The 22,572-nt window shown below is 40.3% G+C and overlaps 1 protein-coding gene across 1 annotated transcript in view; it reads right to left on the bottom strand.

The window, feature by feature from the left end:
* The window catches only part of LOC126248639 (rho GTPase-activating protein 12-like), a 228,941-nt gene that overhangs the window by 44,251 nt on the left and 162,118 nt on the right, over positions 1 to 22,572 (bottom strand). The window contains exons 9-11 of the mRNA XM_049949822.1: positions 11,524 to 11,647; positions 7,199 to 7,336; positions 2,936 to 3,108 (exon numbers count right to left, since the gene is read on the bottom strand). Of these exons, the coding sequence (XP_049805779.1) occupies positions 2,936 to 3,108; positions 7,199 to 7,336; positions 11,524 to 11,647 (435 nt within the window). The remainder of the gene's footprint in view (positions 1 to 2,935; positions 3,109 to 7,198; positions 7,337 to 11,523; positions 11,648 to 22,572) is intronic.

Genomic DNA, 22,572 nt, shown 5'->3' with positions numbered 1-22,572 from the left:
CCTTTTTAGAAGGACGTTTGGTGGAAGTACCGGTCGAAGGCTGGGAGGTCGAGGGACGGAGGAAGTCTGCACGGGATGGTTCCTTCTTGAAGGCTCGTGCATCTTACTTCGGGGTCTTCGACTGAGCAGAAGCTGAGGAAGTGGCTGGTGTCTGTGGGGTGATGGGAGGAAGAGGAGACGTCGACCGCGCGACCTTAGCACTGGCCGAACGGACGACCGTGGTGCTGAAGGTCAGATCGCATGTCTGGGTTGCTACCTCCCGGGTAGTCCGAGGAGAGGCGAGGACAGTGCTGTATTTCCCCGCTGGGAGCAGCGTGGGCTTCCTACTAGCCAATAGCTTGCGAGCAGCCGAGGTGGACACTTTCTCTTTGACTCGAATTTCCTGGATACAGCGTTCTTCCTTATAGACAGGACAGTCGCGGGAGGATGCGGCATGGTCACCCTGACAGTTCACACAACGAGGAGACGGAGGTGGACAGTCACCCTCATGGGCATCCCTGCCACAAGTGACACATTTAGCCGCATTGGAACAAGACTGTCGAGTGTGATTGAAACGCTGACACTGGTAGCAGCGCGTAGGTGTCGGGACATAGGGGCGAACAGAAATAACCTCGTAGCCCGCCTTGATGCGCGATGGCAGCTTAACACTATCGAAGGTTAAGAAAAGTGTCCGGGTCGGTACAAGGTCATTGTTGACCTTTTTCATGACCCGATGGACAGCCGTCACGCCCTGCTCAGCGAGGAAAGATTGAAGCTCCTCGTCAGTCAATCCGTCGAGAGAGCTACTATAGACTACACCACGAGACGAATTCAAAGTGCGGTGGGCCTCCACCCGGACAGGGAACGTGTACAAGAGTGTGGCCCGAAGCAGTTTTTGTGCCTGAAAGGCACTCTCAGTTTCTAGTAATAAGGTACCGTTACGCAACCTGGTACAAGATTTGACAGATCCGGCTATGGCATCTACGCCCTTCTGGATAACGAAAGGGTTGACAGAGGAAAAATCCTTTCCGTCCTCAGATCGAGAAACTACGAGGAACTGTGGGGCAGGCGGTAGTATTTTTGTCACTGTTGGCTGGTCACGTTTCCGTTTGTGGGTCGAAGTCGAAAGCGATGGAGTAGAATCCATTGCGGAGGAATCCCCCATGATTGCCAGCGTCTCCGATGGCGCGCTCCTTCCTTGTGGGGACCCTCTCAGAGGGCACTCCCGCCTTAGGTGAATGTTTACACCTCAGGTCACACCTCCCGAGAAACAGACGGAGGGACCAATCGGCATGGTCAGAAGGTATCAGCTCAGGCAATCACCCCTCCCCGGGCCTGGCCTTTACCAGGGGGTACGCGCGTGCCTTACATGTCTACCCAGGGCGGGGACTTACGCGTTACCCCGTCACCGGCTACGCGTGCAGACGCGTGGGTCGGCCTTCAGACACGCACAGGGAGGAAGGAAGAAGAGGAAAAAGAAGAGAGAGGGAGAAAGAGGACAGACTGTCTCAAACGCCGAGGCGGAGACCAGAGAAGGCAAGGAGAAGAAGGCAATGAGAAAGCAAGGAGAAGGAGGCAAGGAGAAGGCAAGGAGAAGAAGGCAATGAGAAGGCAAGGAGAAAAAGGCAAGGAGAAGAAGGCAATGAGAAGGCAAGGAGAAAAAGGCAATGAGAAGGCAAGGAGGAGTCAAGGGAAAGAGTAAGGAAGACAGTGAAGTGGAGAAGAGCAAAGAAAGGAACCAACAAAAGGAAGGAAGAAACGAGAAGTGAAAAACCAAAAAGACCACGATTATAGGTCGTGAAACCGTCCGTCTCCGGACGCAGGCGCTAACTACCCCCGTGAGGGGGATGGACTCCTTTTAGTCGCCTCTTACGACAGGCAGGAATACCTCGGGCCTATTCTAATCCCCGGACCCGCAGGGGGGATTACTATTGTTGTGCCCTTGTGTGATAACCTCACGTAAATGAGAAATCCTCACAGGTACATTCTTCAAAATGTTGTCACTGGAATGTAACATCAATGGACTTTGATAACAGTAATGGATTGTCTTCACGCTATGGTTACTGTTAACTTGAAGCATTACACTGCATGAAAGTCAGTAAAGTACCGCTTTGCATTGAAATTAGAATAAAAGAACTGAAGTTTAAACATTTAACATTGATCTACAATAAATGCATGTTCAAACAAAGATCTACATTTATATTTTCTGACAAAAAATTCCACCTTTGCTTTTGAGCAAATGATTAACTCTTAACTACATGGCAAAGTCTCATGTCCTCTGTAGTGCTTACAACCTTACAATGGGAATTGCATTTACAGTCAAAAATCCATAATCAAGCAACAAACATAACAATAATTCAATATCTTACAATTTATGTTTCATTTAATGATGGGGCTCAACTGCTGTGGTTATCAGTCCAAAATTGGAGGAATTAGGCCTTATACAGAGGGGTAACAGTAATCCTACTCCCTACATACCACTCACGAATGGAAAAGCAAAGAGGAAACATTATTCTGGTACACAATCCTCCACGACACACTGTAAGCTGGTTTGTGAAGTACATAAGTATGTAGGTTTATAACTACTTTTATTTAACCTCTGTTTCCCTAGTTATATGGGCTTCAGACAGACTCTAAGCATCCATGTTCACACACATCTGCAGCTCCTCGCACATAATCTTTGCCACTCTCCTGAAGTTTTACTTTCAATAGGGGTGTTCTGTTGTAATTTCTTTCAAGACAGCTCAATTATGAACACAAAACACACCTCCATCAAAAATACGGTACTTGGGTGTTACTAGCTATTTGACAACAGTATTTACTTATTAACTTCACACCAACATAAACTCCTTAAAAAATAAGGGAAGGAGAGGGGACAGGAATAATTATGCTTCAAAATTAATTTATTTAAAATATAATACTTTATATCAATCTAAAAATTTAAGTATTATGTCACCTGAAGCCGTATCTTCTGAACCTGGGATAGATTTCCTGAAGCGCGGTATAAACCTACAGTTTTCATGTTCTCATCTTTGCTTTCTATGACTTCCACACATTTTCGAACAAACAAAGGAATGAATGGTTCTTCATTACAAACATCTGGTAGGTGACAGCCAAATACTGCTTCATCTGCAAAGACATTAATTTCAAAAGTTACAACAATTTTTTATATTTATTTCATTTCATGTTCAAATCTACATCAACAACTATATACATACTCCACATGCAAACCTTTCTCTTTAGTCTCTTAACTTGCTGAATAGTGTTTCGTGAAAGTAAGTTTTTCTTCCCCTGTATATTGATCAAAGCTATCAGTAACAATTCAAGCAGCACATCTCCCAACAGCTTTGACATCTTCCTTTACTCTGACCTGGTGGGGATACCAAGCAATTTAAGAGTACTCAAGAATGGGTCACCCAAGTGTTCTTACAAGTTCTTTCCTAGAAATCTATGTTACTACTGACCTTATATACTTGTTCCATTTCAGGTAGTTTTTCAAAATTACACCTAGATATTTGAACATTACAAGATTATTTTTCCTACTCATCTGCATTAACTTGCATTTTTCTACATTTAGAGCAAACTGTCATTCATCACACCAAATAAATTTGTATCCTCACATTTTCTTGGGGTGCACCTGATGTAACCTTTGTCTCTGATTAACACTCACTGTCCATAATAAAAATATGCTGGATTCTATTACGTAAAAAGTATTCAAACCATTCACATATCTGAGTACCTATTCTGTATGCTCAGACCTTTGTTAAGAGCCTGCAGTGTGGCACTGTATTGAACACTTTCCAGAAACTTAGAATCTGGAGTCTTCCTCTAGCCCTTCATTCATGGTTTTCAGGATATCATGCAAGAAAAAGGTAAGTGAAGTTTGTATGAGCAGTACTTTATAAATCCTTGTCGGTTTGTGACCAGAAGCATTGCTCTGTATTGAACACTTTCCAGAAACTAAGAATCTGGAGTCTTCCTGTAGCCCTTCATCCATGGTTTTCAGGATATCATGCAAGAAAAAGGTAAGTGAAGTTTGTATGAGCAGTACTTTATAAATCCTTGTCGGTTTGTGACCAGAAGCATTGCTAACAAGGTATCTGATTCTATTTGAACTCAAAACACGTTCAACAATTCTGCAGTGAATCTACATTAACAATATTGGTCTGTAATTTTTTCAGTCCATTCTTTTATTCTTCTTGTAAAATAAAACAAAATAAATGATAATCATTGTCCAGTTTTTTTCTTTCCCCCCTCCCCAGAAGGTTATACAGGACCTTCACCATTGTCAGGACTTTCAAAGGAACCATCCTAGCATTTGAATGAAGCATTATAGTGAAATCACAGAAAACCTAGATCAGGATGGCCAGATGTAGGGTTGAACTGTCGTCCTCCCGAATGTAAGTCCAGTGTACTAACCACTGCACCACCTTGCCTTGTGTCAACAGAGTACTAAACAACTCTACTAGCAACTGCTCACCCACTACCACTGAGATGTTGATTTTCTATGAAACTTTTCCCAGTCTAAATACATAGCTGAACACAGTAATGCACTACTATGCCACAATAAATATTTCCTTAGTAATTTCAGCACACATTTCTTTTGTGGAGAAGCAGTACTGGTAAAGGTCAAAAAACTGTTTTGCAGTAGCACGCCATATTAAATAGTTCCCTAGTAATATGAACAGTCTTCTTTCTTTTGTGGAAAAAGTAGTACTATTGATATCGATTTCAGCGTAAACTTATTTATATAGGGACCTGGAACATGCAGCAGTGCAGATAACGAAACAAAGGTTAAAATATTTTATTACCTTTATTACCAAGTCTTTTTTTATCAAAAATCCTGACAATTTCCTATGCTAAAATGTTAAGCTTATTGGGTTTGATTTCTTAGTTTTACACACAATGGTACTAGGAGACCCACACAAAGTTCTATGGAAGCGAGTGCAACATATATTAAAACTGAAAATGAGATTTGTACAAAGTAGCAAAGATTATTCTGATTACTTTACTGAATGCTGATCTGAAATTCTCGGACACCATTTTGAAACAGTTGAATGTTACCTATAGCTACATCCAATTACTTAACTAAAATACAAGTAATGTTTGAGCATATCATATAGTTAAGTACTGGCTTCTTTCTGGGTGTATCTAATTCAGTTTTGACTTAATTTGCTGAGAAATATTGTGTTGCACCTTGGTAAAATCAAATAAACATGGAGATACTACAATGAAGCAGATGAGATAAGACTGCTTTGCCAATCATAAAGAGGACAAATAAGGTGGTTATAACAATCTTTATTTGAGAGGAGGAGAGATGGTGAAACAGCAAGAATACACAAGGACCACTCACATTACCCAAGTGAATGTTGTGATACTGAATATCTTTCTCTGGATCTGATATTACAGGATACGAACCGAGCATACAGAAAGTAAGTTACTGTAGCTGTAAACTTATTACAGGAGAATATTTTTTAACACATTAATATGAAATTCAAGAATCTGTGAAAAAGATACATGAATGAAATATGGAATATGTGCACTGATGGTTCAAAGTATCATTATGGTAGCAGATAAACAAAACTTGCACATGGAACATAACAGTAAAGCTGACACATCATGTAAAGCCCAAGACTTGTGAAAGACAATAATAAAGAAAACTAAAGAAGATTCCTGCCAAACATTTTACTTGGACAGAATCTTAAAGATTGTTTAATAAACAATGATTTTGGTTGGGTAACTGTGGCATCCATGCAGGTATTAAAAAAAAGGGATACTATTAAGTCTGACCAGAAGGCAAATCTGGTGGAAGAGCTCAAGACATTGGTTCATGTCTTTTCTATAACATAGAACATAATGTTACAACTTATATCAATGAACTAGGGTAGGGTAGAATCAAGTATTTACAAAATTGCACCTTAATCATCCTCTACAGAAAGTCACAGCCCTGAGTGCCACAACAAATATTTTGAGCTTTTAAACTGCAAAATCACTTTGGTACCATTCACTGAATTATAGCATATCCCCCTCAAACAGTGCATATCCGTTTTCAGTTGAACGTCTAACAAATAAAGTCAAATGAATAATACTTAATAACAAGTTTTTTGTCATGACATACCACTTGAAGCATTTAAAGGGATCCATGTGAATTACATCCTGAAATTTTTAAACCACTTAGTAGGTAATAAATATTGACTTCTTAGTAGAAAGCTTCAACAGCATTACGTCCTCCAAGGATTACTGAACTGGTTATGAAATTGATGCCAGGTCACAATCTTTGGTGAGGCGTCTAACAACATCAAGTGTAAATGTGGTGAAAACCATCCCATGAAATATTTATGGAAATGTTCAGCATGATCCCCTTCCTCTATAAAACTGTTTCTGGCAATGCAGAACACTCTGTTCAAAAATGGTTCAAATGGCTCTGAGCACTATGCAACTTAACTTCTGATGTCATCAGTTGCCTAGAACTTAGAACTCTAATTAACCTAAGGACATCACACACATCAATGCCCGAGGCAGGATTCGAACCTGCGACCGTAGCGGTCTCTCGGCTCCAGACTGTAGCACCTAGAACCGCGCGGCCACTCCGGCCGGCAGAACTCTCTGTTGCCAATTACGAGTCAAAAGTAGTATAATATAGTTTTGTGTTTTATTGTAATATTTAAATGTGTAAATGGTGTTTCTGCAAGGAGAATTACAACTAAAATAAATGGGTAATTCTTGTATGGGCATACTTTAGGCACTGGTATACATCTGCATTCCATATACATGTACACATGTAAAAAACCAAAGAGGAAAAAAGGGTTAACACTGCACTTGGAACACATAATGGCCCCCTTTTTCTTTTTTAAAAAAGATTCCTGTAGAACTTAACATTTTAATACGGCAGGCAAATGATCATAAAGAGCTGCACTTGGTATCCTCAATCCCCCTGTTAAAGTAAAATAAGCCTACGGTTTAATGCAAGTTATTAGATTGTGAAACATTTCCCTTTTGTGATCGGTCTTCCCCCAATCATGTACAGAAACATCCATCAGGTGAAAGGTTAGATACTCTTTAATTTCTCTTTTATAAACACCATAAGTATTGGTTCTGCCTATCACAGGGATCATGACTTCTTTTTGCAGGAGTGTGCAATACTGAATTATCATTATCATATAATGTTTTGAAATTTTACTTTACTGATGAGATTGAAGCAAGTTTCTGTAACTCTTACTTTTTAAAATTCCTCTCTGTTCTAAGGCTTCTTTTAGTGGCCTTCGCAGAAAAAAGTTCTTCAGGCGAGTATGTATGCCAATTTGTTGGTCCTCTGGACTCGACGCTAAATCCTCCAAGCTGCCCTCTTTATTTTTATCTGAAGAAATAAAGAATAATTTATTTTCATAAATAATGAGAAACATATAGATAATAATCATTCACCATGCAATGAAAGATAATTGCAAATTTCATTGTATTTTGCATCAGGAGAGTGTGATACAATAACTAATAGTAATCAAAAGGGCATGCTGAAAAGTAATGCCACCAAATTTTTTATTCTGTTCTCAATATTGGTTGAGGTATTGTATGTCAAGCACTCGGTTAACTTTCCCACTTCGCTGACACAAGTTGCAACCATCTGCCACTAAAGGGCTTTGAACTGTAGCATGTTATATGGCAGTGTGTAATGTAACTATATCGGTGTATGTGAAACAGCACGCTATAACTCAATTTCACAAATTCAAAGACTTCATCCACACATGGAGCAGCCTCTCCTTCAGCATGACAATGCCAGACCACACACGAGTGCTGCGACATCTTCAACAATCCAAAGCCTTGGGTCCAAAGTCACTGAGCATCCTCCATACATCCAATTTTCACCTGTTTCAAAAACTTAGGGAACCCCTTTGGGGACTTCGCTTTGTTTGTGATGAAGTGGTACAAACAGATGTGAGGTTGTGACTCCCTCAACAAAGTGAAACATTCTTCCATGACAGTACCATCAAACTTGTCACTTGTCAGGTAAAATTTGTTTCTCACCAGGGTGGCTATGTTGAGAAATAAATATGTAGATATGAACAATAAAGATAAAGAGAGTTAATAAAGTTGGCTTTATTTAAAAACCTATAAGAGTTTTCACATAAAAAAATCTGGAAGCATTACTTCGCAGTACATCCTTTCAAACAGTAAAAGAAGATTTTAGACAAGTTAAGTGTACTCAAAAGGTGAAAAAATTATTGTTCACAGAGCAGAGGATGCTGTAAGAAATGAATGAGTGGTACTGAATTAAAGAGCTAGCCAGCTAAGTTTCTGATTGCTGTTGCACTAATAAACTGAAGCAAATATTCACTCCAGTCACTAAGTTCTATTCAGCAATCATGACTGTCTTTGGCAAGTAGTGTACAATCTTCTCATGAGCTGTTCACTGAATTTTGAGTTAAATATTTTCATTTTTTTTTAAAGACAGGGCAACAAGTTTCACTCAAAGCATGGCCAATATATTCAATATGTCATTTTCAATAAATATGTGTACGTTCCAAGGAAAACATTACAGAAGCTTCACAGTTAAGAACTGTTATTTGTAATTATTAAAAACAGATCTGTTAGAAACATCTAGATTGTAAAAAAACTATCTTCAACTTAGCCCACCCGGCTAACCACATGGTCTAACGCACTGCTTCCCAAGCGGGAAGGAGTGCCGGTCCCTGGCAAATCTGCCCGGCAGATTAGTGTCGAGGTCTGGTGTGCCAGCCAGCTTGTGGATGGCTTTTAAGGCGGTTTTCCATCTATCTCAGCAAATGTGGGATGGTTCTCCTTATTCCGCCTCAGTTACACTATGTTGGCGATTCCTGCACATACACTCTCTCCACATACGCGTACACCATAATTACTCTACCACGCAAACATTTGGCATTGCACTTGTCTGGTATGAGACGTTCCCGAAGGATGTGGGGGGAGGGGGCTCCACTGGGGGCCGAACTGCACAATAACGCTGGGTTCGATGTGGGGCAGCTGTGGGGTGGGTCGACTGCTGTGGCCTGTTGTGGGGTTGTGTACCACTGAGTGCTACAGCGGCATGAAGCCTCTCCATCATTTCTAGGTCCCCGGTTTAATACACAACACATACAATCCTCAACTTATGAGAAACACAATCACTGGAACTTTTTAAGAGAAGCTGTTCCATCAAATTCTCTTTTGATTTAAATGATGAAGTTTCAAAAAAACAGCAAAAATTACTGTGCTATGATTATGCTACTGATTGGAATGCAGTTATACTATCACCTACGTATGAAATGTTTGGAAAATTACTGTGAGGTCACAAAACATATCCTCACTGTACAATAAAACTATTGTGCAGGAACTGTGGACCAAAGGATTGTAATCCACTGCTGCCTCCAACAGCCCTATTGTTCTCCACATACACCACTTACAGTAAATAGAATGTGTATAAACAGAGTATGCATGTACACAACTTTTAAATTGGAATACAAAAAGTAGGGCTACTCTATGAAGTGACACATACAACCTTATTGTCAAACAAACACTCCTCATACCACAGAAATAAATGTTGGCAAAATATGAGAAAAGAAATAGAAAATGTTTTCATCAAATGTGCCAAAATAGGGCATGTGTTCAAAATTACAAGAAAATAACTGCATTTTCAAGTTTTGGAACAAAAAGGGAACTAATTTGCCAATGCCCAGATCATTGTTGGCTGCAACAGTTTAAGATTTGGAGCTGGGGGGGGGGGGGGGGGGGTAAGGGATTGACAGATTATCTTCAAATTAAAAGCAAAGCCTGTATTAACACCTCTAAGCTGTTACTTACATACATTTTCAGGTTCCCCTATAATCTAAGGCAATAGAGCCATTATATCTCGTACTTCATTTTACCAGCATATCACACATTCTTTTTGCAGTAAAAACAACCAACTTCTTTCGATTAATATCCTACAGACTTGTGTATATGATGCTTGTACTAAAGTATCAGTCTACTTGCATCAGTAATAAGTAGCAAATACCATTAAAAACAAAAAATTGCAGACTTTATGTGGTAATATTTTTCTGATACTCAAAAGTGTTCAGTGAAACTTAACAAATTGTGTATTCCATTAAGAATTGAATTAAATCTAGTTTTTTGAAGAAAGTATTTGTTCCATTTAAGATCAAACAACAACTGAAAATGCCATATGCTTCATTGCTGTGGCCGATTCAGATTTGATTTCAATCTCATCTATCCACATCTTGGCACAGTCATATAGAGGTTCATTGCAAACAGTGAAATGAGCATGTGTTAGTATATTTTGCAAGTGTTTCCCTTTTTGACCACTAAATATATTACTTACTCAAGAACTGGTGCTTGTACCACATACAGAACCTTGGGTATTTCTGTAATTTTTCCCCTCATTAAGAAAGATTTCCATGTTTTAAAATTTCTCATTGAATGTGTATATATAAAGTTAATTATAAAACAGTTATTGATGATTCTTACCACCACAAACTGCTAAACACTACTGACATTTTGAGTAATTACTGGAATTTTATTATTTGAAGCATTTTCATATGTGAAACTACAGTATGTGCAATTTACAAAGACTAACATTTTGTCGGTGTCTTCAAATTCTATTTCAGACATATGTACCCTTATGGCACAATTTAACTTATTAGTAACATTTTTGTGAGAAATCAAACTCCTCTTAACTGAGAATGTATTTGGTGTATTGAGTTTACGTGAAAGAGAGATGGGAATGGGGATGTGAAAATTACAAGTAATGTCCATAATCTTTGAGCAAATAAGAATAAATGAAGCTTCAGAAAAATAATTTTAGAAGGTGAAGTGAAATACTGTTAAAGACATTACAGTTCAAGTGAATTTGCATGCACACATGATGGAGAGGGACACACTTAAAAATTAGAGAAAATAGAAATGGAATACATCACAGCAGCCTGGAAGCCAAATACACAACTTCACTGGACTAAGATAATTACACAAATGAACAATTACTAAAATATAATTCTCCTTTTTCTTTCCACTTTCACTCTTTGCCTTCCCAATTAATCACTTTTTTTTTTACCTATTACAGCACCTGAAGCGAGATGAATGACTGAATTAAAACAGACATACAGAATTCATTTTAAACAAGCCCCCCCCTCCCCCAACACACACACACACACACACACACACACACACACACACACAGAGAGAGAGAGAGAGAGAGAGAGAGAGAGAGAGAGAGAGAGAGATAGGTAGAGAGAGAGAGAGAGAGAGAGATATAGGTAGAGAGAGAGAGAGAGAGAGAGAGAGAGAGTGGGGGGCGGGGAACACATAACAAAGAAAACTCATACTAATACAAAGGTGAAAGCCTTCCAAATGAACAAAGGATGTGTTTCTGGGAAATGTAGTTTTCTCAGGTGCATGATCCAAAGTTTCAGTAATTTCTATGTCACTGGTTAGTTAAAACACCATTTAAAATGCACTCATGGTTACAGATAGTGATCATGATTTCAAACACATAGCGGAATCAGCATATACACACAGGACCATACAACATTAATAGAAACATACTTTTCACAGAGCGTGATCTGTCAATCCTTGGAACTTTTCTGTTTTGATTGGGAGAAACGGCTTGATTCAGAAAACTTCCCACATCTTTTGTAGAAGAGGAATTTCTGAGTCCTGACTCCTTTGTCTGAAAACAAAACATTATCAATTTACACATGATGACAGTAACAAATTGCAAATGACAAGGAGTCATCTCTGGTAAGGTCATCTTACAACTTATTCATGACTGACAATGAATCTAAGATTTTCTGCAGTAGGCAGAAATGTTCAAAACAGGCTAATGAAATAGCACAAATGCCATTTCCAACTGCAGAATCAGTTGATTACTAATCATTTACAACTGAATACTGCCATAACTGCAACTGATCAATTACAAACTGGTGTAAATGAACAAAATGGACAAAACTATCTCCCGAATAAGGCTATCCTCTGTCACAGATACTGTTTTTATCTCTCAACCACTGGTCTGCATTCTATTTGACAGTGAGCAGTGTGCAAGGAAGAAGTCTAGATTCTCTGTACTTTGTGCAAAACATTCCTGATCCTTAACAGCGAGTTTGAATTTCCTCATACCTGATATTGAATTTGGTTCAGTGCAACTTAATTCTCTTACTGAGAAACTTATTACAGATCAGAATTAATTTAACAGCAGAGGGTTTGATCCTGATGACAGCTGATGCAGCACTCTGTTGCCCACTGCTCCTTACTGTTGTGTATGAAATAGTACACAATAGTTTCCTGTATTTGTGTCTTTGCTAATTCATAGTTTGGAGTGACTCACTTTCAGCATTTGTATGTTCTATCCTTTCCTTTTTCCAAATGCTACATTTTTTTAAATAAAAAATAGTTGTTGAGAGAGCAAACAAGATTCACCTTTAACATAAAGTGATTGGTTGCTGTCAGGCATACAGAAAGTACCCAATTACTACTAACACAACAAATTTATGTTTTTCTTCAGAACAGAGAAGAAGTTTACATATCCAGAAACACTCATTTCTTACACCAAAGAGTAACTCTTCATAGCTGGAAATCATAACGAAATGTGTATCAGAATTCTAATAAATGTACTTATATTGTTAAAAAACAATAGAAGTCTGATAATCTGACTCAATCAGGACCAGCCTGGTGCCGAAGTCTCGAAAATGTCGGAATATCTTACTGCTGGTATAGGCTTAGCCCTACAGCGAAAACAGCTGTAACATGATGTTTTGCAATAAAATGTTGATTAGCAGAATCATTAAGTTAATTGACTTTAGTTCAAAATTAGGGGAGTACCAAATTTTTATTGAACACATTTTGTTTACTCAAATGTACTGTACAATACTGTAGTCTGACTTTAAAAAAAATCTCTAATACATTTTTATTTTTGAGATCATTGTTGCTTGGCATAAAGGCTATTTCTAATGATGTGTATATCAACAAGTAAAAGAGGCACTATAATTAGCACTACACTCAGCAAAAATGATGAATTTATTTAGGGACTCTGTGGCTCCTGCGCAGCCGATTCCCTCCTTTTCTTCTGTTTCCTAATCTGAGTCTCGCTCTCCAAGATAGTGCATAGGTTTGGGGTTTACTAAACTTTGGATAGTGTCCTCATCATCAGTTGGTTCCTGCTTGACAGGTTCACTGTTATATGTTTGAATCCACTCCGCAAGTTACTCTTAAGACACTTTTCCATAGGATTGTGGTTGGTTACACTGCTTACAACATCCAAAACTTAAGACACTGTTTCAGGATGTTGTTGTTGTTCCTCCTCAACTGTCTGTGGTGTTGAACCAAATGTAGGATCCACAGTTGGCCGAACTTTTCTCCTGCACTGCTGTAAAGTGATGTTTTGTACTTTAACCCAAGATAGTGTGACAGCTTAAGAAAGCATTTTGTACACTACACTTTTTTTGAAAGTCAGTTACATCACACTCAATATTTAACAGGAAGTGTATGAAAGAGCCTGGTATAAAAACACACACACACACACTCAGAGTTAATCCAGTGGTTAAATTAGTGACATAACATTAGGTATAACAAGTGCAGCAATACGATTCCAGAAAATAAGCCAGCTACTGGTGGATGCACTTTACAGCCAAAAGAAGGGTAGCTCTGCTGTCTTCCGGTAGACCAAGGTTTTTTAAGCTTGCTTTGACTTGTCACACAAAATGATGAAAAAAAAAATTTGAAAAGAATGGTGGTTATCCACACATTTGATTGAACATCATAATGAACCGACAGGCAAGTTCATGAAGTTCTTAAATGCCTGACATTTCCCAGATTTACCAATTTTTTTAACCCTTCAGCTGATTTTTCACCACCCCAGCTAGAGTACACGTTGGTAAACACTGCCATAGTAGCACTCTTTCATTGAAATTTTAAATCTGATAAGCTGTTAAGATCATTATCTGCAATTATTTCTTCAAACTTATCTTCATATTTTTCTGCTGAGCCCTATTTTCCTGAAAGCGTTTCTCCAGTTCCATCAGGTCATCGAATTCCATGCCAAAACTTAGTTTCTGAACCAACCATCAGAAAAACTGCATGCACCTTCTGCAACACCTAAATCTGGTTGAAATTTCTTTGCCTTTTCAATAACCACTGGCCCCATTACTGGCTTTCCTTCGGAGCATAATGCACTGAGCCATTAGTACAACACGCTATCTGTTCAGGTTTTGGGTTTTTTAATGTTTGTCTGGAAGCCGACTGTTTAGTTGGAACAACTGAGATGCAAATTTCATTAGTTCATCTTTTTGTTTTTATGTCATAAAAGGTTGACTAGCCAATATTAAATTCATTTATTGAAATATTTCCACTCTCACCTTTCTGCAGGCATTTGATGATTTCCAGTTTCCAGTTGACGATCAGAGTTATATGTTTACGTGATTTAGAACTTGAAGAAGGTTTCAGTTTTGAGAACATTGTCACTACTTAATGTCAATAAAACTTCCAGACGTCATTTTGATATTTATATTCACTACTGTAATACGGATCCTAGATCAGAATAAAAAATGGTGGAAACTGCTCACAATCAAAACAATGAACTGAACCTGTGTTTGGTGACAGCTGAGACCAGCTGAGTAAAGTCTGAATGCTCCTGACTGATCTTGAACAATGCCAATTGCATCTAACAATAGTAGACCTGGAATGGTACCAGCTACTGGGCTGCCTACACTGTTGGATGCCAGACTAATAGAAGTCTACTGTTGTAGCATTGATTTATATAATGATAAGCATTTAATCCAGTCATGATATGAAATGTGTACAAGTATATGTTATTTGACAAACATTTACATCTATGGTAACCCACTGAGCTATCACACAGATATCGAGCACCAGCCGACGTCTCCGATATCAGCCATCATCGCATGACTGGTACATACGACACAAGCTTGGCCGCCAGGAGGAGACACTTCGGCAGAGTAATCATGCGTGAGATATGCACAAGTGCCTCCCAGCACCACCAGCGGCAAGCCATCTACATATGCAACTGCCGCATGACAACTGCCCTCAGTCTGCTCTCACTCATCATGCTATGTAGTACGCTAGCTGGGACTGTACTACGCCATAGATTGAATCTGTTGCGAACTATTGTCATGCGAGATAATTAAACACACTTGTTCTGGAAGTGTCATCTCAAGGGTTTTCTTTTCTTTTCTTTTCTTTTCTTGTGAGTTACAGTATAATTGGAGACGATCACAGCCATTTTTTCATGTTTGTGACTCTGTGCAACAAGCTACTTCACCAGAAGTGTCGATGGAAGTCACCACAGCAATTTCTGCGACAGCAGTTAGAGGGACAGTAATATCTGGAGGCCTTGTTGTCCTCATTGCTGTCCCAGCCATTGGCTGCAAATTCACCATCATTCCCACCTTACGCTGAGAAGGCGGTAGAGCGGCAAGCATATGAGAAGTGCCTCCGGCAGCACTTTGCCACATTCCAGGTAGCTGTGATAAGATTGCTTTTCCTGTAATGGATCTCACCCAGTACATACCAGCTTTTGTGTAAATGGAATCGGCACACGTGATACTTGGCGAAATGTGTGCTCTATTAACTACCTACTTTCACTGACACTGCCATGTCATTGCATTCCATGTGGAATTTTATCAGTGTCACAAACAGCATAATCAGCCATACTGCGTGTGCAGGGACTCAGTAAAAAATGCTGTTTGTGACTCCAGTAACTAAGCAAGTGTATGCAAAGCTGACGATTAGGGATGCAATTATTTGGGTGGCTCTTGATAAGTAGTAGGGCTGTTGATAAAATATAAATATTTTTTTCAGCAATATATCGATATCGAAATGCCAATATTGAGTTTTTTTGACAATTTTCAGTAAACAGTTGAAACTGTTCTTTTGAAAATGTAGTAAAACATAATTTTACTTTAATTGTGTGAAGGAATCCTACTACTTTTTGAGCTTGCATCATGTCCAGTCTTTCTCTTTGACCACGTGAAGCAAGTTAGGTGGCACAAAGAAGAAGTCTGATTGCATGGAAGGGGGGGGGGGGGGGGGGAGGAGAATGGAATAACATGATTTCAGATGTTAAGATATACCACACCAGCTGCATTAAAAAACAACAATTTTTAACACAGCTAGTGTGTTATTTCTTCACATCGGCATTCTTCAATAACAGTTGCTAAAAATTATGAACAAAGTTCTAAATGACAAGACTAGTCTCTGTAGTGGGCTGAGAAATGCGAGGGGAAATGCTGACTTAAACGGCACATGGTGCTACCAGCAGAAACTGGAACGTTTAACTTCACCATGCAATTTCGGCACTACAACTGCTAGTTCACTGGCATTTACAGAAATGAAAAAACTGAAGTAGACATGAAGTGTTCTGGACAAATCCAATATATAACGAAACCAAACAATGGACCCATCAGACCTTTTATTGTGCCACTTAAATGCAGTTAGTGGTTATCACCAAGCACGAATGTGGTTCATTTTCTTATCATTTCTTGCTCTATAGGAGATAGGCAGGCTGCTAGCTTGTTGATGTACAGAATATCTAACAATAAATCGATACTTACACATACAGCTCTAAAACCGGCAGTATATTTACAATGTGCAGCCAAGACTTTTATAGGCTGGCACATCGATATTTTTTCCGTCGATATATTGATACTTTTCTTTTTGATATATTGAGGGCTTTTTTAAATTTCAGTAAATTAGATTTCTGATATTTTTAAAAATATCAACAGTTCTAATAAGGAGGTGCGTCAGAAAACCCTACAACTTGAGGACCCTACTTTGGAGAATGTTTTAAAAATTGCCCAATTCTTAGAAGTTTCCCAGGTCATAGGCCATTGATTAGAATTCTGGAGTGAGGTGGTTGCCATTGCATCAGACCCAGTAGAGGGAAACTTTGCCGACACAGCAAATGTGGCAACAATACAGCGCTTACACCGCCACGCTCCAGCTCCATCTTGTAAACAACGAAAAAAGTCTCAGCCTCCCCGTCCGGCACTCATTTCCTTTGTGACTGGACAGGTTTAGAAAACATGACATAGAAGACTGCCTGACAGGTGGGTACAGTGCAAGGCATGCTGGAAGGAAGAGCAGGGCATACTGAGTCTGTCTGCCACACTCGCTAGTCTCGACAGGACCTAACTGATATTCACTGGAGTCTCAAACCACAGTGGTGTAACCTACGAAACTCTTCATCATGCTCACTTTGTACAATAAACAAATTCAGCTAAAGAATGACACCGGTACCTCTATATCCCAGTTAAACTCTCAAACATATATCCAGCTGGAAGTGGCGCCCCTTCAATCCACAGCTCACTGCTTGCTGACATGTAAGAAATAATGCATTCCACTCAAAAGACAAGTCACAATAATGGTAACGTACAAAATTGTTGTACACCACTTCACCTTCTTTTCTCATCACAGAGGTCTGTGTGGCAGCAGCCATGGCCAAGGACACCATCTTACCACAGATATTTCCTATGGCAATACATACGACAGTGCTGGCCACAGCACATTCCCGGTCGAGTCTCCAACCTCTTGCAACATAACTTCCACATCTGCCATCAGTTATCCTACTAACCATGAATCTACGGCCTCCCAAGGTAGTCCTGCCAGAAACTCTGTGTCCAATAATCTTATGGCTTTTGCACCAAGGTCACAGAGGCAACTTACGAAGTAAACTGCTCACCTGGGCATAGACTGGCATGGGGAACGTCTTCTCAACAACAGTCATCAGTGCGAATAACAGTAAGTGGCTCCCCGCCAAACATTCTCAACCTGGCTGATGCCCTCACACCCGTGGGAGTGGGCTCATGTCAACTTCATGGTCCCCTTACTGACTACAACACAGCTTATTGTCATCGATGTGTACTCCGACTTTCTGTACATCATCAACTGTTGGTCCACGAGTGTGGAGGCTGTGATCAAGCTCTCAGCAGAATTTTCAGTACTCGAGGACCTCCTCTTGCACTGGCATTGGACAATGGACAACAATTTTGTTTCCAGGTTTTCAGCAAGTTCTGCTGCAGAAATGGCATTCAATACCTGCTCTCTCCGCCTTCCCATCCCCAAGCAAATGGCAAGGCCAAAAGACTCATGTTAACTTTTAAAACATAGATGAAGAAATATATGGCCGACACTCCTGTGAGTGAGGCACCCAACTTTTTTTTTTGTTCCTACAGGTTGATTCCAATAGTGGGGAAAAGTCCAGCAGAGTTCCTCCATGGCTGCCAATTCTGCACACTCCTCTACTTCATGCTACCACCATCTGTGGGTCTGTCCACAGCATTGTCTCTGTGCTTCTGGCTGTGTGAGCACGGGGCATGTTCACTCTAGTCATGGGGGACTGGACGGTGACAAGCCATCAAAATCAGTGCCACCTGTGGAAGGAGAACCAGCTGCCACCACCTCGAGCCCTCCTGTAGAAACACATTGTAGCAATGCCAGCTTTCGTTTCTCTTTCACCAGGCTCTCTTCAATCTCCCCTCTTGTTCCCATGGAAGAAGGGATGTGGTAACCCACTGGGCCACCAGCTGTTTGCCTATCCGGGTCTCACTCCCATCTCCCTCTGTTTATAGGCTGCCTGAAAGACCAGATGTCGGAAGAAGACCAGGCTGCGGTACTGGCTCCACCAGTGACATCCCCACCACTGCAGCTCCCTTTCATACCAGGTCCCAACATCAACATGACGAGTGTCCTCTGCTACAAGCGTTGGAGCCACTAAGACTCTGACTGCACCACTGGGAGGGCAAATTACGGCTGTACACTTCCATCCACACAGACTAGGAGCTAATAAAACCAGAGGAGCCATCCAATGCCTCCAAAGATATCGGTCTGGTTCGGAGTGCTACCCAGGTGCCCAGTTGGTTAGGGGTCACTTTGCTGAGAAGCAGTTCACCCCTGCCACATGAAAGAGAGGGTGCGGTAATCCATCATACACTAGCCAACGTCTCCCACATCGGCCATTACTGCATAACTGGCACATATGATGCAAGCATGGCCACCAGCAGAAGACACTTCAGCCAAGTGACCATGCTTAATGGCTGCTCAGAGGCCTCCTAGTGCCACTTGCAACACACTGTCTATGTATGTGATTATCATCCAGTGATCACCCTCAGTCTGCTCTAGCTCACTGTGCTATTTACTACACTACCTACAACTGTACTGTTCCTGTCGTGTCATACAGCCATGTCATACATTGTAGCTGTTGTGCACTATTATACTGTGAGATCATTAAATATGCTTGTTCTGGAGGTGTCGTCTCATGGTTTTTTCTTTTTTTGTGAATTACAACAGCATTATTATTCTTCCATTTAAACATTCTATTGTATGTTCTCTTCACTATCTAAGAAAGGTATTCTTACTATAGAAAGTAGTAGTAGTAGTAGTAGTAGTAGTAGTAGCAGTAGTTGGTGGTGGTGGTGGTGGTGGTGGTGGTGGTGGTGGTGGTGGTACCTAGTCCAAAGACTGGGTTGATGCACTTCTCCCTGCTGGTCTGTTCAGTGCAAGTCTTTTCATTTCTGTATAACTATTGCAGCCTGCATCCATCTGAACCTGCTCACTAGTCACGCCTTGGCCTCCCTATACAATTTTCAGCCACCACACTTCCCTCCATTACAAAGTTAACTATTCCTTGATGTCTCAGGATGTGTCCTATCAACCTATTCCTTCTTTTAATCAAGTTGTGCCTCCCTCCACACACACCTCTCTGGTGTGGTTGCACCTATGGTATTGGTATGGCTATCTGTATCACTGAGGCATACAAGTCAACCAACTGTCACAAGGTCTGTAGTTTGTTGGGGGATAGAGTTTTACATTCAAAATATTTCTCTTCTATATTTCTGTTCCATCTACATGAATACTGTTATCCAGACACACACACAATTTAACATGAAGTAACAACCAAAACAAAGAGAAGGCAAAAGTCAATCTTTCTGTGACTCCCTAGACAGACGTAACCAACAAAAGACACTTAATGGTTCAAAATAGCTAAGCATATCAGTAAGACTCATTACCAATTATTCACCTGAAATCTAGGTCATATTCTGGACTCATATAGAAAGTAACTGCAATGCTACACCAGCACTGTAAAAGGAAACTAAAGCCAAGCCTTAATCTCTGACCAAACTTAATAGCAGCTTCAACAGGTGACATTAGGGTGGGTACATACTTCTTAAAAATGTGTCATGATTGTCAGTTAGTCTTTGTTGTACTTTGTGACAGACTGTAGCTGTAATGGGGGTTGGAGGGGGATGAGAACAATTACAGAAATGATGAAAAATTATACCACCACCTTTTTTTTTCCCAAACACAATGCATAACAAAAGTTGTCCGACTAGAAAAGGTATAGAATAATGCTGGTCACAGACTAGATTTTGTTTCCTAAGAGGATGAAACTGTTAGAAGAGCCTGAAATGTTTTGAAAATCATGAGAAAATTTACAAAAAAGTTCAAATGTGTGTGAAATCTTATGGGACTTAACTGCTGAGGTCATCAGTCCCTAAGCTTACACACTACTTAACCTAAACTATCCTAAGGATGAACACACACACACACCCATGCCCGAGGGAGGACTCAAACCTCTGCCGGGACCAGCCGCCCAGTCCATGCTTTAGACCGTTCGGCTAATCCCGCGTGGCAGAAAATTTACGGTAACAGAAAGTTTTGTTAATTTTGAGGCGGAAAGAAGAAAAAATGAATAATAAACAATGAAATACGTGTCTTTTCTTTATCAAGATAGAAAATTATTGACTCTTATCCTATTATAGTAAAGGCAAATATTTTAGTGACATTTAACTTGTAGTAAATCAGAAATAATAGCAATTTCCACACAAGGAAAAGAATCCTGAAGCTTAGTTTAAACACCACAGTGCTTTACTAGGCTTTTTCCAGTTGAAGATACAATGACCTTTCCTTTTTCTGATCTCGGAACTGACTCGCCCAGCTGGTTGTAAGGGGACCTGCAGTTTACTATAGGCTTATCATGGTGCAGCTTGCTGTTTTTCACAGTAAAAAAATCATTGCTAGAGCTGAAATAAGCCAGCTCTGTTCTGGTCAAGTAAGTGCCTACTTATTTTACTCCAGCCAGCCTCTGACTTGCTTGTCAGCACCTATGAGAGTACTATGCTTCAACTGTCAATTTAGGCTTACCTTCAATTTCCCGACTTACATAAATTGTGTACTCTTTAATAACAAGATACAACAGATGTGGGTGTTTAACAGTCATATACACTGACAGAGAGGAAAAAAAAAATCACAACACCGAGGAGTTGTGGGACATAAACGGAAGTTGGTAGGCATGTTTCTACATCTGAAACATGGTGTCTATTCAAATTTCACACCACTCACCAAGTAGTGGCACTAGTATCGCCACTATTGGGATGCAAATCAAGTTTGTTTTCAATACATACTGTAATGTTCATAAGCTTTAGTTGCCTCCGAGATTGGATGTGGTGAGTTGATGGTGATAGTGATGCCTTTAAGGTGACAAAGATGCCATTATCAACACCCACCAAGTTTGAACGAGGTCTTGTAATAGGGCAATGAGAAGTTGGATCTTCCTTCTGTGATACTGCATAAAGACTGGGTAGGAATGTAGCCACTGTAGATGACTGCTGGCAGCAGTGGTCATGGTGTTGTACGACTGCAAGAAGACTGGGATCTAAATAGCCACATGGCACTACTGAGAGAGAAGACCACTATGTTCAGCAGATGGCTCTGACGTATCATACTGCAGCTGCGGCAGCAATTTGAGCAACAGTTGGTACCACAGTGACACAACCAACTGTTACAAACAGGTAGCTTCAAGGGCAGTTCCGAGCCAGGCACCCTGTAGAATGCATCCCACTAACCCCAAATCACCACCACTTGTGATTTCAGTGGTGTCAAGCGAGAGCTCATTGGAGGGCATGGTGGAGCTCTGTTGTGCTTTCTGATGAAAGCTGTTTCTGTCTCCATGCCAATGATGGATGTGTGTTTGTTAGGACAAGGCCAGTTGAGGGCCTGCAACTAACCTGTCTGTGTACTAGATACACTTGACCTACATCTGGAGTTACAGTCTGGGGTCCAATTTTGTATGACAGCAAGGGCACTCTTGTTGTTATCTCATGCACCCTGATGGCAAATTTGTATGTCAGTCTGGTGATTCAACCTGTTGTGCCGCCATTCAAGAACAACATTCCAGGGGGTGTTTTCCATCAGTATAATGCTCACCCACACATCGCTGTTGTAACCTAACATGCTCCACAAACTGCCGACATGTTGCCTTGGCCTGTTCAATCACCAATCTGTCTCCAGTAGAGCACATATGGAATATCATTGGACGACAACTCCAGTGTCAACCACAACCAGCATTAATCGTCCACATATTGGCTGACGAAGTGCAACAGGCACGGAACTCCACCCCACAAACTGACATCCAGTACCTGTACAACAAAATGCATGCATCTTTGCATGCTTCAACATTCTGTTGGTTACACCAGTTATTAATGTACCAGCATTTCACATTTGCAAGGACTTTCTCGCACTTACATTAACCTGTGATCTTCCAATGTGTTTCACTTAAATATGTTACCTAGACAAATGTACTCCTGA

Source organism: Schistocerca nitens, chromosome 3 (genome assembly GCF_023898315.1).
Source record: "Schistocerca nitens isolate TAMUIC-IGC-003100 chromosome 3, iqSchNite1.1, whole genome shotgun sequence".
Lineage (NCBI taxonomy): Eukaryota > Metazoa > Arthropoda > Insecta > Orthoptera > Acrididae > Schistocerca > Schistocerca nitens.
This window is presented reverse-complemented; position numbering and strand designations above follow the sequence as displayed.